This window comes from Aphelocoma coerulescens, unplaced genomic scaffold (assembly GCF_041296385.1).
Source record: "Aphelocoma coerulescens isolate FSJ_1873_10779 unplaced genomic scaffold, UR_Acoe_1.0 HiC_scaffold_78, whole genome shotgun sequence".
In the NCBI taxonomy this organism is placed as follows: Eukaryota; Metazoa; Chordata; class Aves; order Passeriformes; family Corvidae; genus Aphelocoma; species Aphelocoma coerulescens.
In genome coordinates, this window is record NW_027184064.1 from 600,397 (window position 1) to 619,403 (window position 19,007).

The following is a 19,007-nucleotide window of genomic DNA, read 5'->3' on the forward strand; positions in this document are numbered from 1 at the left end:
TCAAAGGAAAGATTTCTGTCTTGTTATCATACTAAAAAGTAATTTGTTGTACTAATTTTTTTACTTGTCTGTTAATTGTTGCATTTTAAACATCCTTAAAGCTACAGGAAATGTATTTTTTTAAGTGAGTACTATTTTGAAATACATTAATGCTTAATTCTTAACTTAGGGACTTAAAAGCTGGGAAAATCCATTCTCTTAAATGTGCTTCGTTTCTCAGACAGCTCTCCCAGCAGCTCCTGCAGCCATCAGAGCTGAGCGGAATTCATGACTGTCTCGGTTTGAGACAAGTTTAGGAGGAAATGTCCTGTAATGAACGTCTCCTCGTAAGAAGGCAGGTTTCAGCACTCCCTCCCCCACAGATACAAAAGGAATTTCTTGGATGAAAGTGAAAAAAACTATTTCTTTAACAAGCAGAGTGCCTGCATGGCACGCAGAAAAAATGAGTAACTGTTAAAATATTAAACCTCCTCGATGTGGAGAAAGCTGGTGGATTCAAAGTTCTTTTCTATACTGGCTTGGCCCCTCCCGAGTTCCGAGGCCAGGATGCAGTGTCCCCGCAGCCTCCCTGCCGGTCCACAGGGTCCGATGATCTGGTTCTTGGATTGCAGCTAAGCTGAACAATTCCAGAAGAAGAAGAAGTTCCAGAGGATTTCAGTGTGCCAGTATGGGAACATTTCACGCCTCAGCTAACAGGCTGGCTAAAAGCACAAAGGTGCTCCCTCAGCTCTGCAGCGGTGAGAACGCGGGGGAGTGTGTGTGAGTCCTTGAACACAAACTGCACTGAAGAACTCACTTGGCTTCTCTCCCTCCTCTCCTGGACCCAGTTTAAAGCCGGGGGTCCCATTTCTGGGTATAAAGCAGTCAATGGAAATACAGTATTATCATAAAATCACCTCAAGACAATAATGCTGTGTTTTCATTTGTTCCTCAGTCAAAGTGGGAGTGAGTTGTATTCTGGTGGCACAGTCAGTTTTTGAAAATTTTGACATATCATTAAAATGACCTTTTATAAATAGTTGTGGGTTTTTTTATGATAGTACTGAATTTCTGTGGCTCACAACAGAGGGAACCAGCAGGGTTCAATGTTGTCAGTTCCCTCCTTGCTATAAACCCTGAAACTTAGTAGGAAGTTTAAATGTTGACACATGTGGTTTTATTTTTGGTCATTTTAGAGCACTATCACAGGTTTTTGGGTGAATTTAGGTACAGTAGTGTTTATTCTCTAAACTAAATACTGAACTTCCGTACTTGCTAAACCTTTTGGTGATTTTTAAGTGGCAGTTACTGTCCACTTTAATTTTTCTTCAGAGGTGTATTGTGAATAAAGATCTGTACCTTTTACAGCAGCAGCTTACAAGATTATACTTCTGTTGCCAGTCATTTCCTTTATCCATTGTTTGCTTGTTTAGGATGTTGACATGTCCCTTGTTAGCAAGAAGTAAAATGTTTTGGCAGCTAAACTTGCATGCCAACTTCCAGTGTCTAAGACATTAAAGAACTGTGACTTTTAATATCATCTATTCAAATTGTTAATTTTGACTACAACCTTTAGTTGTAGGATGCAAGTGATTAATTCCTGTTTTCACAGTTTGCACTTTTATTTCGCCTTTGAATCACACATGTACTGGGCCTTTTAATAAGTAAGTGGGTGAAGTTTAGGATTCAAAAAGGAAATAATGCAAACGTTTTCATATCCCAGAGTAAGACTACTGCTAATTTCAAACACTAAGAATTTTATTAATATAAGGTATTGTTGTAAGCAATGTTTACTGTAACTTGTTTTGCTGGATCTAACCACAGGATTTTTTGTTTTGGTTCTTTTTACTCTCTGGAACTTGATGACTCTTGTTTATAACCTTGGCAGAAGTCATGCTCATGAAAATACTTCTGTCTTGGATTTGTTCTCATTTGATGCAACATGTGAAGAATTTAACATTTTTTTCCTCTCGTAAATATTTAAACTTAACGATAAGTTGAAAGAGAATAACCTTGCAGCAGAGTATTGCGAAGATGCTTGAGGAAGTTTTGTTTTGGGGACCTGCTCCCAGTCATGAAGTGCATCAAAGAACTCAGAGAGGTGTGATCTGAGCCATTAATGGATGAATTTTGAATGGATATCAGCAAGGCAAAATTGTATTTGTCAGCGTTGGTGAAACGGAAGTTGTGTTCATGGAAGGCCTGATTGCCAGGTTCTAGGAGATGGGTAGGAGATGTATCTTGAAGTTTTTACACAGGAGGCTTTTTATATGAGAAAATTCAACTTAAACCCTAGTTTAGATGGCAAGTATCACCTTTAATTAAGGTAATGGATCAGGAATAATAGGAGTATGGTATGTTTTGTTGGGTGGGTTTTTTTTTCTCTCCAAGGAGTCTCTGAGGGATTTCACTAAACTCTTTCAAGCTGCCTGTTGTTTGATGCCATACCAACTACTTAAATTCTAACATATTAAAGGAAAACAGAAGCAGTCTTTGCAAAGTAGGGGTTGGATGTCACTGCATAGTGAGGGAACTCTTGCTCACTTTCCTTGAATTACCCCAAATGCGCTACCAGTGTCACAGCTATTTCCTAGTTACCCAACAGCAATGGCTGGCAATTAGTGCAAGCTTGCTGATTATTTCCAGCCTTTGTGATGAGTTTTTTTGATCAAAGTTGTTACAAATAAAGTAACTATCTGTGAAGCCAAACTGTCACTAATGGAGGAATTTGAGGTATTTCATTAGGTACTGTGGGGTCCATAAGTACTTTAAAATGGATTTGCATTCACACTTATATGTTACAATTTACCTTTTAAAAATAAACTTATGTACAAAGCATGTAACTTTGCAAAGGGCTTTTTGCTGGCTTATGGACTTTATTCATTACCAGGTTTTTTTTTGTACTTGAAATTTTTCTTTTGGCAGCAGTTTCTAACCTGTTTTAAGAAAATTATTTTGTCCACTCTGCAGAGTTTCTCCTGGTTTATAAAATGGAGTGAGGGAGGGAGAAGAAATGTTGATGTATTTATATGTATTTGCTGTGTGTAACATGTTTATCTAAACCCTGTTTCTGTGTCTTCCTCTGAGACTTAATAGATGGCTGCATTCCGATGGAAATTAGAACAGATGCTTCTTTATTAGTCCATCTAAATTTTTCCCATACTAAAGTAGAAATTCTACTTTTCTTCTCCCTCCCCTCCCTCTCTCCGCCTCTAAATTTTACATCAGTCCCTACCACAGCTGCTAGCACTCCTGATGCTGTTGACAAATATTTGGAGACACCTGGAGACGAGAATGAACATGCACATTTCCAGAAAGCCAAGGAGAGGCTTGAAGCTAAGCATCGTGAAAGAATGTCTCAGGTAAGGGGAGATTTCTTTATCCCTAAATGTGTGAGTTTGTCGGTCAAGTGATAAGTGATCCTTCATCTTCTTTCCCAAGGCTTCATCCAGGTGCCCTGCCAATTTGCAATGCGTAAACACACCATTTACTGCCTTTCTGACTCTTATCTAAGAATTCAGCTGACTGACACACATTTGTGGTTGTGTCACCACTGCAGTCATAAGTCGATACAGTTACTAGAAGGGTTAAAAGAAAAGAAAAAACTAAAAGATGTCTCTCATCTTTGTGAAAGAATGTTTCGTAAGATTATTTGTGTTTCAAAGTAAAGAACTTGGCCACTGTATTAATTATCCTTCCCTTGGGGCAGCTGAGGGAAATGGTTTGTGTTGAGGTTTTCTGTGTGTGCCCTGGGGTAATGTGAGATCACATCTGTTCATCTAATGGTCTTGAGCCTCAAGGTAACATGATATACATCTAAAGTCAAGAGGTAAAAATGGTGCTTTTGAACTGAAAATCCAAACTGAATCAACTCTTTTCTTTCCCTTCAACCAAACAGATTTGTGTAGCCTGAAACTGTACACAGGTTTTAATCCAGTGAGAGATGAGTTACCCACTCTCTGAGAAGCAGGGTTCATAATGGCAATGCCAATAAAAAATGGCCAGAGTTTCTGCCTTAGTAACAGCAAAGAAAAAATATAAGAGGTTTAAAGGAAAGCCCGTGATGCGTATTTTTTGAGAATGAAACAACCACAAAAAATGAATGTAGTATAATTCAGATGCTCTTCATATACCCATGTAGCTAATTTACTGTATTTTTTTCATTATCCCCTGATGGGATTTCAGTGTGTCTTTCTGTTACTGATACATTAGCCTTTAGCTCTGTGCTAAAATATTATTCCAAAAATGAAAATAAAATTGTGAATGAATATGAAATTAAGCTCTTAGTGTAAGTCCCTGTCTATTGGCACCGTAGCTGTGCCTGGCACTTTTCTAATAAATTGGGCAGGGCATCTTACCTGAAGCACTCATCTGACTGGTGCAAGCCACATACTGAGAATGTGACGTGTCATAGATAGGAAGATAGGTGCTCCTCATCTGCCTGGGAAGTGTTGAAGCACAAATAAGCTGTCTCCTTTTTAAACAGAGAAGATAGAGCCAATTTAATGGACAGGGAGTCTGGAGAATAAAAAAGGCACACAGCCTGCCTAGCAGAGGAGAAACCCTGCCTTGGCTAGGCATGTAGAATGTTAGTGGATAATACAGTCACCACCCCAACAGTCCTTCCCCTTGAAATAACCTTTTTGTAAAAAATGCTGTTGAGATGGATTTCCTGAAAGGAAAGGACAGTCAAAGCAGATTTCCTTGGCATAGTCTTCAGATTCTTGCTGTGGTTCCATGTTTGTCTCCAAAATCCTTGTATGTAAAGGTCAAGCTGAGTAATTAAGGGCAGTATTGGGGTGAACTGTGTATTTTCTGTTTTAACATGAGCATTTGGAGGGCCCTCGCAACTGAAGGCTGTGGTTCAGAGGTTTGACTGAAGCTGGAGCTGGTGCCCTCATTAGCACGTCCCTAGCCATCCTTCCTATCAGCACTAATGAGAGGACAGGGGGTGAGGTAGGTCAGCTGCCCATCTCCTGCAATGTCAGTCCTCCAAAGTCAAGTCAAAAACCAGCTCTAGCCAGTTCAGCAAATTAAGTCAGCCCTGGTAAACAGCAGTATGATAGGTACATTAAAAAAAAAATTAATCATTAAGTTTCCTAAGCTTCTTATGAAATCACATCTTAAAGGACATACATCTTTAAGTACACAGACCCCCTGCAGAGCTTTCAAGATCAGAGTTTACTTGTAGAAGGCAAAGCTAATTTTTAGAAACTAAAGTTATGATTTGTACAGTATTGAAATAGCCTCTCCATGTTAACTTGTCAAATGTTTAAAAGATAGTAGATACTATGGGCAAGTAGAAAAGGCAGCTAGTTCACCATTCTATGTTTTCTCACATGAACATCTATGTCCAACACCACTGATTTCCTTTTCTGGCAGTTGATTTTAAAATTGCTTTTTACATTTTCTTTAAAATCAGGTATGTTCTTAATATAAACTTAAATATATATGTAGCTGAAAATGAATCTGGAACTGTTACTTGTTAAGTTAAAAACAATGCTGAATAAATTAGCTTAGCAAGCCTTTGCTGTCAATGCTTTTCTCGGTAAAATAAAAGGTAACAAGTGAGAGTCACTAGCCAAGTCTTCCAGCTGCACCAAACATTTTTTTTATTCGAAGTCCAGTTCTTTCAAAGCTGAAAAATGGAGACTTATAAAGAGCAGAAATGCCCATTTTTCTTCTATTAAAAAAAGGAAAAAATGATCAAGTAATTCTTTAATCTTGATAAATGTCATACTCTGAAATAGATTGGTTTGTTCACAAAACACAGATATTTATTTAAAGGCTAATTTTAATCAAAAGGCTAGTTTTAAAATAGTATTTGATTTGGTGCACACCTTACTTTGCAATAGCCAATTAACTAGTAAAAAAATCAAATGCATTCTAGTTGACGTGCAAAATGTAATCATCTGAGGAGTAAGGAAGTTTATCACTAAAAAAATTATACTGAAGTGAAATATTTAAAAACATGTCATCAGGGAAAATGTAAATATTCTGCATATCCTCTTTCTGAGATTTCCCTTTGTTTACCATGAAATTCTGACAACTCTTGTTTCTTTTTCTCTTGTATAAAGATGTTCACATGAGCAGAGACCAAGATTCTGTCAGTGGTTATGTCACATCATAGTTCACAGCTCATGAAAGACTTTTACTAGGCAAGTCTGTCTCTGTAATGACCTGTTGCACCTCTGGTTCAGACTCTTTTAGTCCCTTGTGCTCTAAAGTTTCCATCCCTTTAGACTACAGATCATGAAAGTTTTCCTGCACCACACCTGAAGCAACAGGGCTTATCAGTTGCCTAGGAAGTATTGTAAGGAGAATTATGTTAACACAAAATGTTAAGCTTTTCCCAAGAATTGTTAATACAGCCAAAGCAGGAAAACTGCATTCCCATGGAAACAGGGGTAGCCATTCAGTGATGCATGTGTAACCTCTAAATGTTTGCTGTTCTCCAAAAGATAACAGGGAGAGGTTATGCTAACTGATTGCAAGGTGCCGTGGTTCTTGGTTCTTGTTTTGGTACAGTTCCCCTTTTTCTATTTTCAGTTTGTTAACACCTGTACAGCTCCCTTACATAATTAGTTGCTGCTAAATAGCCTGATGAACCAGATACTGAACCTTACTCAAGGGAGCAGTATATTTATATATTTCTCTCCTCAGACATCTTGTGACATCCTTGTGTCTTAAATTTGCTCTTCCTCTGGCTGCCTACAATATTTTTGGAATTGTAGCACGTAGAATACTTACGATAGGAACTTAATGATACCTTGTGTCCTAGAATAGTTTTGCTTCTTGGAAGTTTATTTCCAAAGCAAACACCTGAAAATACTGCAGTTCTCAATCAGCCTGAACAGGCCTGAACAGGTGTTCCATTCAAGATTATTTTTTTTTATCATTCCATGCCACTCGTTCCAACATCCTGGATATGTCTTCAGCTGATTTTTAGTCCCAGTGACGCTAGGAAGGCACCTTAAAGATCGTTTAGTTCCATCTCCCTGCCATGGGCAGGGGCACCTTCCACTCCATCAGATTGCTCAAAATCCCATCCAGCCTGGCCTTGAACATTTCCAGGGATGAGACATCCGCAACTTCCCTCGGCAGCCTGTGCCAGGGCCTCACCATCCTCACAGTAAAGAATTTCTTCCTAATATTTAATCTAAACCTACTCTCTTTCAGTTTAGAACCATTCCTCCTTAGCACTACATGCCTTTGTGAAAAGTCCCACTCCTGCCTTCTTGAAGGGCCCCCCTTAGACAGTGGAGGACTGCTATAAGGTCTCCTTAAAGTCTTCTCATCTCCAGACTGAAGAACCCCAAATCTCCCACCCTGGCCTCACAGAGGAGGTGCTCCAATCCTTTATCATCCTCACAGTCCTTCTCTACACCCACTCAAGTAGGTTGATGTGCTTCTTGTGTTGGGCCCCAGAGCTGGATGCAGCACTGCAGGTGGCGTCTCACCAGAGCAGAGCAACAGAATCCCTTCCTCAACCTGCTGTCCATGGTCCTTTGGATGCAGGATACACTGAGCTTCCTGGGCTCTGAGCACACATGGCCAGCTTATGTTTGGTTTTTCATCCACCAGGACACTCAAGTCCTTTTCCCAGGGTGTCTCTCAGTCCATTCATTGCCCAGCTGATGTTGATGTTTGGGATTGTCCCAACCCAGGTGCAGGAGCCCACACATGGCCCTGTTGAACCTGAGGTTTTCCCAGGCCTGCCTCTCAACCCTGTCCAGGTTCCTCTGAATGACATTCCTTCCCTCCCCTCTAGAGTATCAGTCACATCACTGAGCTTGGTGTCACCTAGCTGAGATTGCTGTCAGTCCTACTGTCCATGTCCTCAACAAAGATGTTAAATAATACTGGTTGATGTATTCCCTAGATTCTACCATGTCTACTACTGTGTGCGGGAAGCCTGTTTCCTTCCTTAAAACTGTCCAGTTAATAGGATTACGCCCCTCAGTTGTAATCAGGACTCTTTGGAGAGGTTTAATGATGTTATTACCAGAAAAAGGGTCAAGACTTAAGTGTGGAACAAAAGCCATTGTCCAAGATAGGCACCTTTTTGGCATGACTGTGACCTCACTAAGGCAACCTTCAGGCAAGTACCTCTGCTGGCCTGATTGTGCTAACCTAAATGTCTGCTATAAATTCTTCTCTTGCAGATATGCTTTTGTGCCCCAGTGTAAAAAAAATGGGAGTGAATTCTGCTGCTTTCAATACATAATGAAATTTTTGTACTTAGCATCTCTTAATAATGAATGACATTTTCCATACTGTCTCTTTCCCTCTTGCTGTCCCCTACAGCCCAATTTCAAAAGGCATCTTCCAGGCACTAAGGCCTGAGTTTTGAAGAAGTTTGAATTTGAAATGGCTTGCTGTTTATATCTCAATCAGAAGCTGTTTTCCCTGTACAAAATCTCCAATCCTTGAAGACCCATTGTTAACGATCTGGTTTAAATTCTGAAAAGCATAAACCAGGAAGAACGTAGAAGGTTCTAAATATTCCCAGAATAGAGATTAAAACCAAATGAGGTTAGATGTTGATGCCAAAAAATTGATGTATTTTATTTAATAGTAAAAGAGGCAAAGAGAAGGAAAGAGAAAAAGAAAGAAAGAAAGAGAAAGAAAGAAAGAAAAGAAAGAGAGAAAAAGAAAGAAAGGAAAGAAAGAAAGGAAGGAAGAGGAAGGAAGAGGTAGGAAGAGGAAGGAAGAGGAAGGACGGGAAGGAAGGGAAAGAAGGGACGGGAGGAAGGAAGGAAGGGAGTGTGCGTGGAGGGGTGGGGGGACAGGGAGGGGTGACAGGGGTTAGGTGGAAGCATATCCCCCATCCGAGGGCCCCAATGACATCTCGTTGCTCCCCTCCATCTGGTCTGCTGGTGGTCGCCGCTGTGGCCGCTGTGCCCATGCTGCCACACGCCACCACACGCTGCCACACACCACAGAGTACAGAATCCTGTGGATTAATACACGCTTTGGGCCAGGTGGGAACGCCCATGTGTCTCCCCTTGCAGGGGCTAGCTTGACACACTGTGCCTTGCAACACTGAGGGTCTGCTGCATCATCTCTGGTGCAGGGTCTGGGGACCCTTTTGAGGGGGGCCCCTTCGATGGGCCATGTCACCCCCTTCTGCTGTGGATAAGCTTCCACTCCCCCTCTGGTGATGACCCCTCAGCTGGGCTCCTCTGCACAGTGGAGGATGGGCAGTCACTGGGCCTCTGACCAGAGGCTTTTCCAAGATACCCAAAGCTTCTCCTCCCTCCACCCTTTGGTGTGAGGGTCTGTTCCAGCCTGGCAGCTGATAGCCCTAGGGCTGTGGTCTCCACCGTGGAGGTGTTAAGCTTGTGCTTTGTGAATGTCCCCAGCCCTGAGTTGTTACTTTATCTTATCTTCATCAGCAAGCAGTGTAAGGCCTCAGTCAGGGTAGGGTACTCTTCTCTGCAGCTTTTGTAATACAGTTTTTAAAGTCCTTTAAGAAAATGTTTAAGTCATAAATTACAATATTTCAGTCTCTGATACCCATGAATCTCTATGTTTTTCATAGGTCTGTGCTGTCAACAGAGGAGAATAGGTTTACAAGTGCAGAGGCCAAGTTCAGCCTTTTTCTGCACATGCGTAACTGGGGAATTTTTTCTCCTTGCTTTTTGGGGACCTCTGTAGTGCTGTAGCATATTTCTCACTCACAATTCCCTGAAGTGATGATCTTTGGTGGGAGCAGGAGTTCCCTGTGGGTGGTAGCATGGCCCATGGATAGCTGTATCTTCAGTGTGTTACCACATACACACAGATGCTCTCAACCATTGAAGTCTTCTCAGTTACAAAAGTTGTCACTGTCATAGGTTAGCAAGCATAGTCCCGGAAGGGATGTCCTTGCTAAGGGGTGCTTACAGTTTCCTCTGGGACCTGATAGAACCTATCAGCTGGCCAGTTTGAATATGGACAATTCTTTAAGCCACTTAAAGTTGTGAGCGCCTCTGTGATACACACTTAAGAATAGACAAACTCCCCCCCCAAGCTCTCTCTCGTTTCCGGTGCTGGGACAGGTGGCTACGGGCCCCGTGCAGGGGCCAGCAGGCCCAGCCAGGCCCTGCTTGGGCCAGGCCGGGCTGGGCCACGGCCGTCCTGGAACCATGGGCCTGTTCCAGCCGTGGAACCCGCCCCACTGCCTTGCCATGGGCAGCCAGAGCGGCTCGGCCCCCCCTTCTCCACTGCGGCCAAGATTTCAGCAAAGTGGCACCTCAGTCCCGCAGAGGTCAGGTGACCAACAGCGATAAGCCACACAGCTGCAAGGCCGAGGTGAGATTAACCCTTTTATTGCTGTGAAGAGCTGAAAACCTGAGGGAAGAGAGAGAGAGGAGATGCTTAAAGCTGAAAGTCTGTTGTGAAGCTATGATATGTCAGAGTATCCCGTTGTAATTTCATGAAGATATGGGGGGTGGAGTGTTCAACTTGTAAGCAATAGGCAGATGCTGACACAGCTGTAATTTCATGAGAAGCTTGGACAGGGAGAGATGAACCAGATGAGGACTTTTGCTCCAAACGGGAAAGGAGAAAACCTCAGTTCCTAGAGATGCTCCCAGAGATAGTCCTAACGATGAAGATGAGGAAGACCCTTTGCTCCCAGGGAAGGAGAAGGGCCTCTGTTTTTTTTGTTTCTGAATGGCTCAACCTTAAAATTGTACCCCAAAAAACTTCAAGAGTGGACCCTCGAAAGCAGTTGTGGGAAAAGCTGCAAGTCGGGGGAAGGGACTCACATGAGAGCAGAGAGACTCCTCTTCCTAAATGGACTGAACAATATTTGGAAGTGGGTGGCTGTCTCGTTGTGATACTGTTTTCATAGCACGAGCAACAAGAGACTTCTCTTTCTAAATGGACTGAACAAGGTTATTATGGAAGTGGTAAACAGACTGAACATCTGAAGGGTTGTCTTTTTACATTGTCAGTGGGAGAAGGGAGGAAGGTGGGGGGAGGAGGAGAGTTCTGAAGGTGGTATAATTTTTTTTTCCCTTCTTTTAGGTCTGTTATTAAACTTCTTTATATTCTTTCAAGTTTGGTGCCTGCTCTGCATTTCTCCTAATTCTTATCTCACAGAAGATAAACAGTAATGAGTATTTTAGACCAAACCACTACAGTCACTCAGGGCACAGCAGTCTTACATTGTTTCTGCAAACAGCCGTGTAATTCTGGGGTTTTTTTCAAAACCTTTCAGTATTGTGGCACCAGAGCTGAACTCCGAGGCCACTAATTTACATCCCTCCCAACTAGCTGTATAGTCTGTCAGTTTATCATCCTGCCTTCCAAGCCTTAAAAGACTTAATGAAATAAAATGGACAGAGACAGACCTAGTCTAGCCAAAGGTCCCCTCATCACATTACCCACAGTACTTATTTTTGTCGTGTGGATTAGCAAAGGGTTAGTTTGGGGGATAAAGATGGCAAGGGAACTCTTGTTCTGAAGATCCATAACTGCTCTTTCAGAATCAGAAAATTAGGCAGATGTCAGAGATGTGGTTTTAAGATGGAAAGGGAGAAGAGGGAGAAGAAAATCATGAAGTTGCCAACCTTGGCCAATGTTCAATCTTGAGCACATCATTGTAGTTTATGACTTGGGTTAATGCCATAATTTCTGGGCCTTCTGTAAGTTCATATTCTGTTGCAATCCACTCTAATCACAGAGGAGCAAAGAGAGCTCTCTGTGAATAAAGCAGAAAGAACCATGAATACTCGTTCCAATATTGGTTTGAATATTCCCCAAAACGAGATAAAACCCAAAAGAGGTTAGATGTTGATACAAAAAAATTGATATATTTTATTTAAAAGAGGGAAAGACAAAGAAAAAGAAAAGAAAGAGAAAAGAAAAGAAAAGAAAGGAAAAGAAAAGAAAAGAAAAGAAAAGAAAAGAAAAGAAAAGAAAAGAAAAGAAAAGAAAAGAAAAGAAAAGAAGAAAAGAAAAGGAAAAAAGAGAAAAAAGAAAAAAGAGAAAGAGAAAAAAGAAAAGAAAAGAAAAAAGAGAAAAAAAGAAAAAAGAGAAAGAGAAAAAACAAAAGAAAAGGAAAAGAAAAGGAAAAGAAAAGAGAAGAGAAAAGAAAAGAAAAGAAAAGAAAAGAAAAGAAAAGAAAAGAAAAGAAAAGAAAAGAAAAGAAAAGAAAAGAAAAGAAAAGAAAAGAAAAGAAAAGAAAAGAAAAGAAAAGAAAAGGAAAGGAAAGGAAAGAAAAGAAAAGAAAAGAGAAGAAAAGAGAAGAAAAGAGAAGAAAAGAGAAGAAAAGAAGAAAAAGAAGAGGGGGGAGGGTCAGGGACAGTGACAGAGATGAAGTCGAAGCATATCACCCCTCCATGGGTCCCAAGGATGTCTCCTTGTTCTCCTCCATCTGGTCTTCTTGGTGGTGAGAGTCCCCCGCTAAAAAGTATAGAATCCAATGGATTAATCATGTTTGGGCAGGTGGGACCACACAAGTACCTCCCTGAGGGGGACCAGTTGGACACTGTCCCTTGCAAGACTATGGATCTGTTACATCATGTAGTATCATGTGCAGTGCTCTGGTGCAGGGTCTGGGGACCTCTTTGGGGGTGTGTTACGAACCAGTTTAACAAAGAAGACCAAAGGAAACTAAGCCTCTGTGAATAAAATGGATGGGACCCAGAAAGTTTTGAATTATATCCAAAAAACATGATTAAAACCAAACGAGGTTAGATGTTGGTGCCAAAAAAATTTGATATATTTAATTTAATAGTAAAAGAGGCAAAGAGAAAGAAAGATAAATGAGAGAAAAAAAGAAATAGAAAAAGAGTTGTGTGATGGGGGTGGGTAGACAGGGAGAGAGTGACAGGGCTCCCAACATCATCTCGATGTTCCCCTCTATCTGGTCTTCTTGGTGGTGAGGGTCCCCCGCCACCCACCGCCACCACACCGGGAAGTATAGAATCTCGTGGATTAATATACATTTGGGCCGGGTGGGAATGCCCAGGTGCCTCCCCTAAGGGGGCTAGGTTTGACACTGTCCCTTGCAACACTGTGGATCTGTTGCATCATGTTGCAGTGCTCTGGTGCAGGGTCTGGGGACCTCTTGGTGGGGAGGGGATGGGGTTTGATGGGCCCTGGAGCTGGGCTCCTCTGCACAGCAGAGGATGGGTGTTCAATGCCTCTCACCAGAGGCTTTTTCACCATACACCCAAAGCCCTCCTCCTCCCCCCTTTGGTGTAGGGATCTCTGTGAGCCTGGCAGCAGAAGCCTGGGTCTGTAGCCTCCACCCTTGAAGGTGCTGGGCTGGGCCCTGCCATGGATGTTCTTCCAGATGCTTTAAACAATAGTGTCACTTTTCTCATCTCTATTCCTTAGGTGGTTTAACTCAGTTCAGGTTTTCAGTCAGGAGGCCCATTCAGGGTGGGCTTGTTTGGTCTTCTGTGCAGCTTTTGTTGTGCACTTTCTTTTAGGGAAAAGTCCTTCATAAAAATGTTTGAGCCATAAAGCATAGCATTTCAGTCTCTGACATATACTGCCACCAGTGACATGTCAGGTCTCTGGAAAGGTCCTGCCTATGTACATGAATTAAGTTTTCTCAGCCCCCACAGTCATATTGCCTCAGCACAATTAAGAGCTGAATGCTTAATGTGCACTGAATACACAGCACCACTCTGAGCATTAATAAGTTTTTTTCCAAAACACATCACTGTGGTCTAAATTGTGGTGTCAGTTCATGTCATGTAGTCCTGTCTTGTCAGAGAATCAGTGAAATCTCCTGTGTCAAAGTATTGCGATAGTAGCAGGTGGGGGGTGACCTATAACTTCAGCACACTGCCCATCATGTTCTGTGTCATCGGTTCCTTGCTACAACCCCTTGTAAATTTTGTTTTCCTGCTGCCTTAAAGCTCGGCTTCAATTTAAATATCAATGAGTATTGTCTGATGAGAAGATACTGTAAACTGAAGAGGCAGTTTTAGGCTGACGGTTACATAGGTTGGAGTACAATTCTTGGGACTTAAATTTTAGCTTACAGTTCCTGGTAAAAGAGTAGGGTTAGATAAAGACTGTGATTTCTAAATATTTAATTTCAGGTCTCTGCTTATAATTGCTGCCTAACCATGCCACTGCTGAAGCCCAAAAGCAGCCAAAATAATTTCCCACATTAAAGTTTTCAGCACTCCATTAGCTTCCCAAAAGATAAGTCTCCATTCTTTTGGGCTGTTATTGAGGCCAGAATCTTCTACAGGAAAATAATTTCACTGACAATGATTTGATCTGTTTTTACTATGACTGATGTCCTGCTGTCTTGAGACGCACTCTAGGGTTTGGGGTGAAAAGGAAGATTAAAACTTGACAACAAATCCCATACTTTGAGTTGTTTTGGAGTGTAGGTGTCAGTATGCTTGGTAATCCTACAGTCCTATATAGAGCCAAGAGGTATTACATTTCATGGCCTGGGACTTGTAAAAGTCTCCTTTGAGCCCAGGTTTGTGTAGGTTTTTTTTTAAAGGCACAGGCTCAACCAGGTACCCTGAGGCACCACCAGCACTTTCCAGTCTGTTCATCAAAGAGCCTGATTAGCAATGTCTGGTGTGGTGTGTGGAAAAACTGGGAAGCCTGAGACAGGAGGTGAGTGCTGGAGGCTCAATGTGCAAACATGAGACACAGCAGGTCTTACTTCTCCTGCCTTTGTTATTGGTCTTGGTAAAATTTCAGTCGTCCATGTGGACTCTGAGCTTTTTTAAAAATTGCCTTGACTATTTCTATTAAATGGTGTGAAAGTACATTTCCTTTCCTTCCCTTCTCAATAAAATGCACACTGTAATTGCTTATAGGTTTCTTATTGTGCTAATGCTGCACATAAATAGTGACTTATTTGTGTGCACTTCATTCTGTGGGAACAATTGTTCCTAATATAAAATGTGTTACCTGAGGAGAGTGCTGTCTAGGTGTGAAATGACTGAAGGCCCTAGGTAAGACCACAGGAAGGTTTCAGATCTCATGGACAACAAGTTAAGAGTAACCTACTCCCTAACTATTGAAATACTGCTCTGTGTTACAGGGGGAGGAAGCTTCTCCCATTGCTGAAAGAAATGACACTGAAAGATCTCCTATGTTATTTTTCTGACAGTGTTGTACTTGAGATATATATTCAGTTCTTGGAGTGTTTCTACAACCCCTGTTTCTGAACAAATAGCTGGACTAGCATGAATTATGTGTAATTTTTGATCTGCCCTACTCAGGCCAGAGATGCAACCTGAATAAATTAAAAGGTTTTATGGTGCCAGAAAAGGTGGCATGATCCAATTGGAATGAGTTGAAATTCACTCGTTTTGTCCAAGGATAGGAAGAATTGGTTTTCTTTCTGTCTGAGATGAAAAAGGGTTGGTGTGTTCACCCGTGGAGATCGCCACTTCCCTTGCTTGAGGGCTGGTTAACAGCTGTGTTCCTTCACAGTGGAGTTGTGAGAGTTCGGCAGTGTTTAGACACACAAGTACTGTCTTTGTTTAATTTAATAACAGGATCCTACCTTCATTAAATGTTGTAACTGCCTTTTTTTCTAGAGATAAAAGGAGGAGAGTAATGTAAAAATATGACTCTTGGAGCTGTAGTGCTTGGCTGCTGCTAAGCCCTGGGACAAGAGAGGAAAATAGGAAAGTCACACTCGTTGTTTTGTTCATTAGGTCATGAGAGAGTGGGAAGAGGCAGAACGCCAAGCAAAGAACTTGCCAAAGGCTGACAAGAAAGCTGTTATCCAGGTAAAGGAAAATGCAACCACAACCTTACCGGCTGGGGCCCCAGTTAAGATGCATGGGGAGCTGGGTGTGATGTAATTTTATAGTCTACTTTATGGAGATTTAATGTTATTCTCTGCTCTTTTTTTCTCTTGCTGTGTTTGTTTCCTGCTGTTAGTGGCTGCTGGGTGTCTCTGTACTTTGCAGCCAATCCGTGGAACAGCAGTGCAGGACATCGCTCCTGACTGCATGGAGAGGTAGAATTCCACTTGAATTTAGATTTGCCTTCAGTGAGAACTGAAAACTCAGTTCCCACAGGCTCCTATCAAAATTTAGGCCATGACAAACTAATACAAACTGCAGGACCTAAGCTCAAAGCAGAGATGGAAAATGTGATCTAAGGAAGGAATCGCCATCAGTTTTGTCTGAAAGAAGCCCTTAGCCAAAAATTATTTTATCCAAAATGTATTATAATTCAAAAATTCTGACAAGCCAGACACTCCTTGAGTCCCACTGTCAGGTATTATTCAGTACTGCTGGAATGTTTTCAATGCGCAACTATAAAAAGGAAACATTCAGAACCAGATTGGTTTGCACATTAGGTCCCACAGCTTTACTCTCTGTGCATTTTATTCAGTCAATCTTTTCCTTTACTGGAATAAGTTTGGGCTCAATTTTTCTTCCTGGCGGCCAGTTTACAAGAAATTATAGTTACTCTTTTCAGGCTGGACATTTTTTTCTCCCTGTGTAGATTTGCTCATGAAGTTGTGTTGAATGCTCTCAATGGCAGGGGTGTACACTTGCCAAACTTCACCCTCCCCCAGGCACAATTTCTGTGGTGCTGAACCTCTGTCTTGGGGCAAACGAAGGATTCACTGGTGGTTGTGCTGGACATGTCAGGAACATTTTTATTAGATTAATAAAATCCTGAATACAGGGCACTGCAGTTCACACCGAAATCAGTAAAAGGTGTGTGCAGTGCAGAATTTCTGGGAGCCAAACTACATTGACAATGGGGAAGGATTTTGGTGCTTTGCAGACAGAGGTGTTCACGTATGCTGGCCTATGCTGATGTCTTCTCTGTTTCTGTTGTGATTGGTGTTTTTTTCAGCATTTCCAGGAGAAAGTGGAATCACTGGAACAAGAAGCAGCAAATGAAAGACAGCAGCTTGTGGAGACTCACATGGCGCGAGTGGAAGCCATGCTGAATGACCGTCGACGCATTGCTCTGGAGAACTACATCACAGCCCTGCAGACTGTCCCACCCAGGGTGAGTGCGATACCACAAACTTTGCCAGCTGTGTCAAAATCATTGTAGTTGTCCTGGAGGAAATACAGTTCTGCCCATGCAGCTGGGAGCGTGCTCACTGTGCAAGAGCTGCGACAGCAGTCAGACAGTTTGCACAAACTCCCCATGTGCATACCTGTCGATGGATAGATACATACATAAAGATACTTAAGCAAATCACATGGAAGTGATTTGGTTGTCAGAAATTGTAGCTGTTGACAGATCCTGCACGAGGAGGATGAAGTGTCCCTTCAAGTGGTGCACATTAGGGTACTTCATCATGACAACATGGAGCCTAAAGATAGGATAGTTATGATTTTTTGGTTTGTTTGTTGAACTGTTGAAGTGTTTGGTGAAAGATCTTGTGAGGATTGTTGAATGGCATGAAGTTAGCACTCTAGCAATTCGAAATTGTCTGCTTTGGATGTGATGGCTATTGGCGGGTGTAAACATGTACATTCAGATTGCAGATTGAATGGAATTTAATGACTGTATCTCTGACACCTGTTTTCAATACCACAATAGCTGGTCAGTGACCTCCAGAGGGAAGAGAATTTGCAAAAAGACTGGGGGAAAGCAGTACATTGTTTTATATATCTGGCGTCTTAAACACTTCCTAGATTGAAAAAACATTGTTACACTGCTGAGTCTTTTAGGGAATTTGACCTCACTGGGAGTTATACCAACATGGCTAACATGATTAAATTACATATTCTCAGTAAATTTCCTTCTGAGGAGAAACCTGCATATTTGGTAACCATGGAAAATTGATCATCGTCTTATCATAATCATCATCATTATTGAACTTTTTTCTCCATCCTGTGGTGCAAAACTCTCTTGCTTTTACTGTGTATGCCAAGTAAAAGTTAAAATCCTTTACTTAGATAAAAGTGTCATGGGGTAACTTCAGGATAGTTGTGTGAAGAGCTTCTGTGTATTTTGCAATATAGTAATTAGTGGAAAATGAAGCTAGTCTATGTTAAATTGGTAGAGGATGTTATTTGGCCTGAGTGTGACTTGCATGTTATGACCTCTGACCACAGTGAGGGTAGTGAAAGGCTTGAACTCATTAGGAGACAGGTTAGCAAGTTATAGGTTGGGATGCAGCTTCTTTTAGGAAACTGGAGTCTGTGGCTCAGAACTGAGGTGAGTTGAGTACATGGACTGGCTGCAGGTCATGTTTGCTGTCTTGCGGTGTGGGTTTGGGTAGTTCACCAAAGGTAGGGTTTCACATTTGGCTTTGGAGCCAAGCTTTCCTGCTTTGAAGTTGAGCTTTGTACAAATGTAATCCTGTCTGAAAAGTACCCCAGTAAAATGATTTGCTTTTGAGCTGTGTGTATATCAGGCTGGCAGCTTGGTTCTACAGGTATCTGCGGTTGTGGAAGGGTATGATGAGGACCACACACAACAGCAGAAAGGTCTCTACAGCTGCCAAAATGTGGAATGCAGAAGATACAAAGTAAACTTCAGCTGCAGAACTCTAAGGGGCAAAAATGTTAACAGTGACTTTGGGACCAGAAAAACTTGCATTTTGTGCTTGTGTTGCTTATAGTCAGCTCCCAGGACATTTTAATTACTGATACATTTCCTGTGTCAGGGGGAGAGCACCAGACCTGAAAGGTGACATGAGTCCAGTAAAAGTAAGTTTTGAAGGTACTGCTTAAAAGACTGAAGTGCATCCTCTGTTGAGTATATGTCCTACAGTAGCCAATAATTCTGAAAGGAGCAGGCAGCAAGCATGGAGGTAACATCAGCTGAAGGTGCTACCAGACAGGGACTCATCTCAAAATAACAGGGGTGAACAGTTTAAAAAATAATGTCTTTAAAACAAGTCCTTGGTCAGTCTTGTAGATGGTATTGTCCTTGCCTTAGCATTTTTTGGTTGTATGCTCTGTAGCTGATGACAGTTTAGGTGTTGAACTTTTGGTCAAGTGTGTGCCAAAGCACTTGAAAACACTGACCTTGAATTCAGCAGGAGGATTTGTCTGATTGTATTAAGAAAGAGGGTGAAACCTGGGGAGTGATTGATGATAACTGAACAACCT

At 41.7% G+C, this 19,007-nt stretch overlaps 1 protein-coding gene across 4 annotated transcripts in view; it reads left to right on the forward strand.

Annotated features, from left to right (window-relative positions):
* Window positions 1-19,007, forward strand: part of APP (amyloid beta precursor protein) — a 248,267-nt gene that overhangs the window by 171,068 nt on the left and 58,192 nt on the right. For all 4 annotated transcript variants that reach the window (XM_069000240.1, XM_069000242.1, XM_069000239.1 and 1 more), the window contains 3 exons: window positions 3,208-3,341; window positions 15,624-15,698; window positions 16,786-16,944. In XM_069000240.1, coding sequence (XP_068856341.1) covers window positions 3,208-3,341; window positions 15,624-15,698; window positions 16,786-16,944 — 368 coding nt within the window. The remainder of the gene's footprint in view (window positions 1-3,207; window positions 3,342-15,623; window positions 15,699-16,785; window positions 16,945-19,007) is intronic.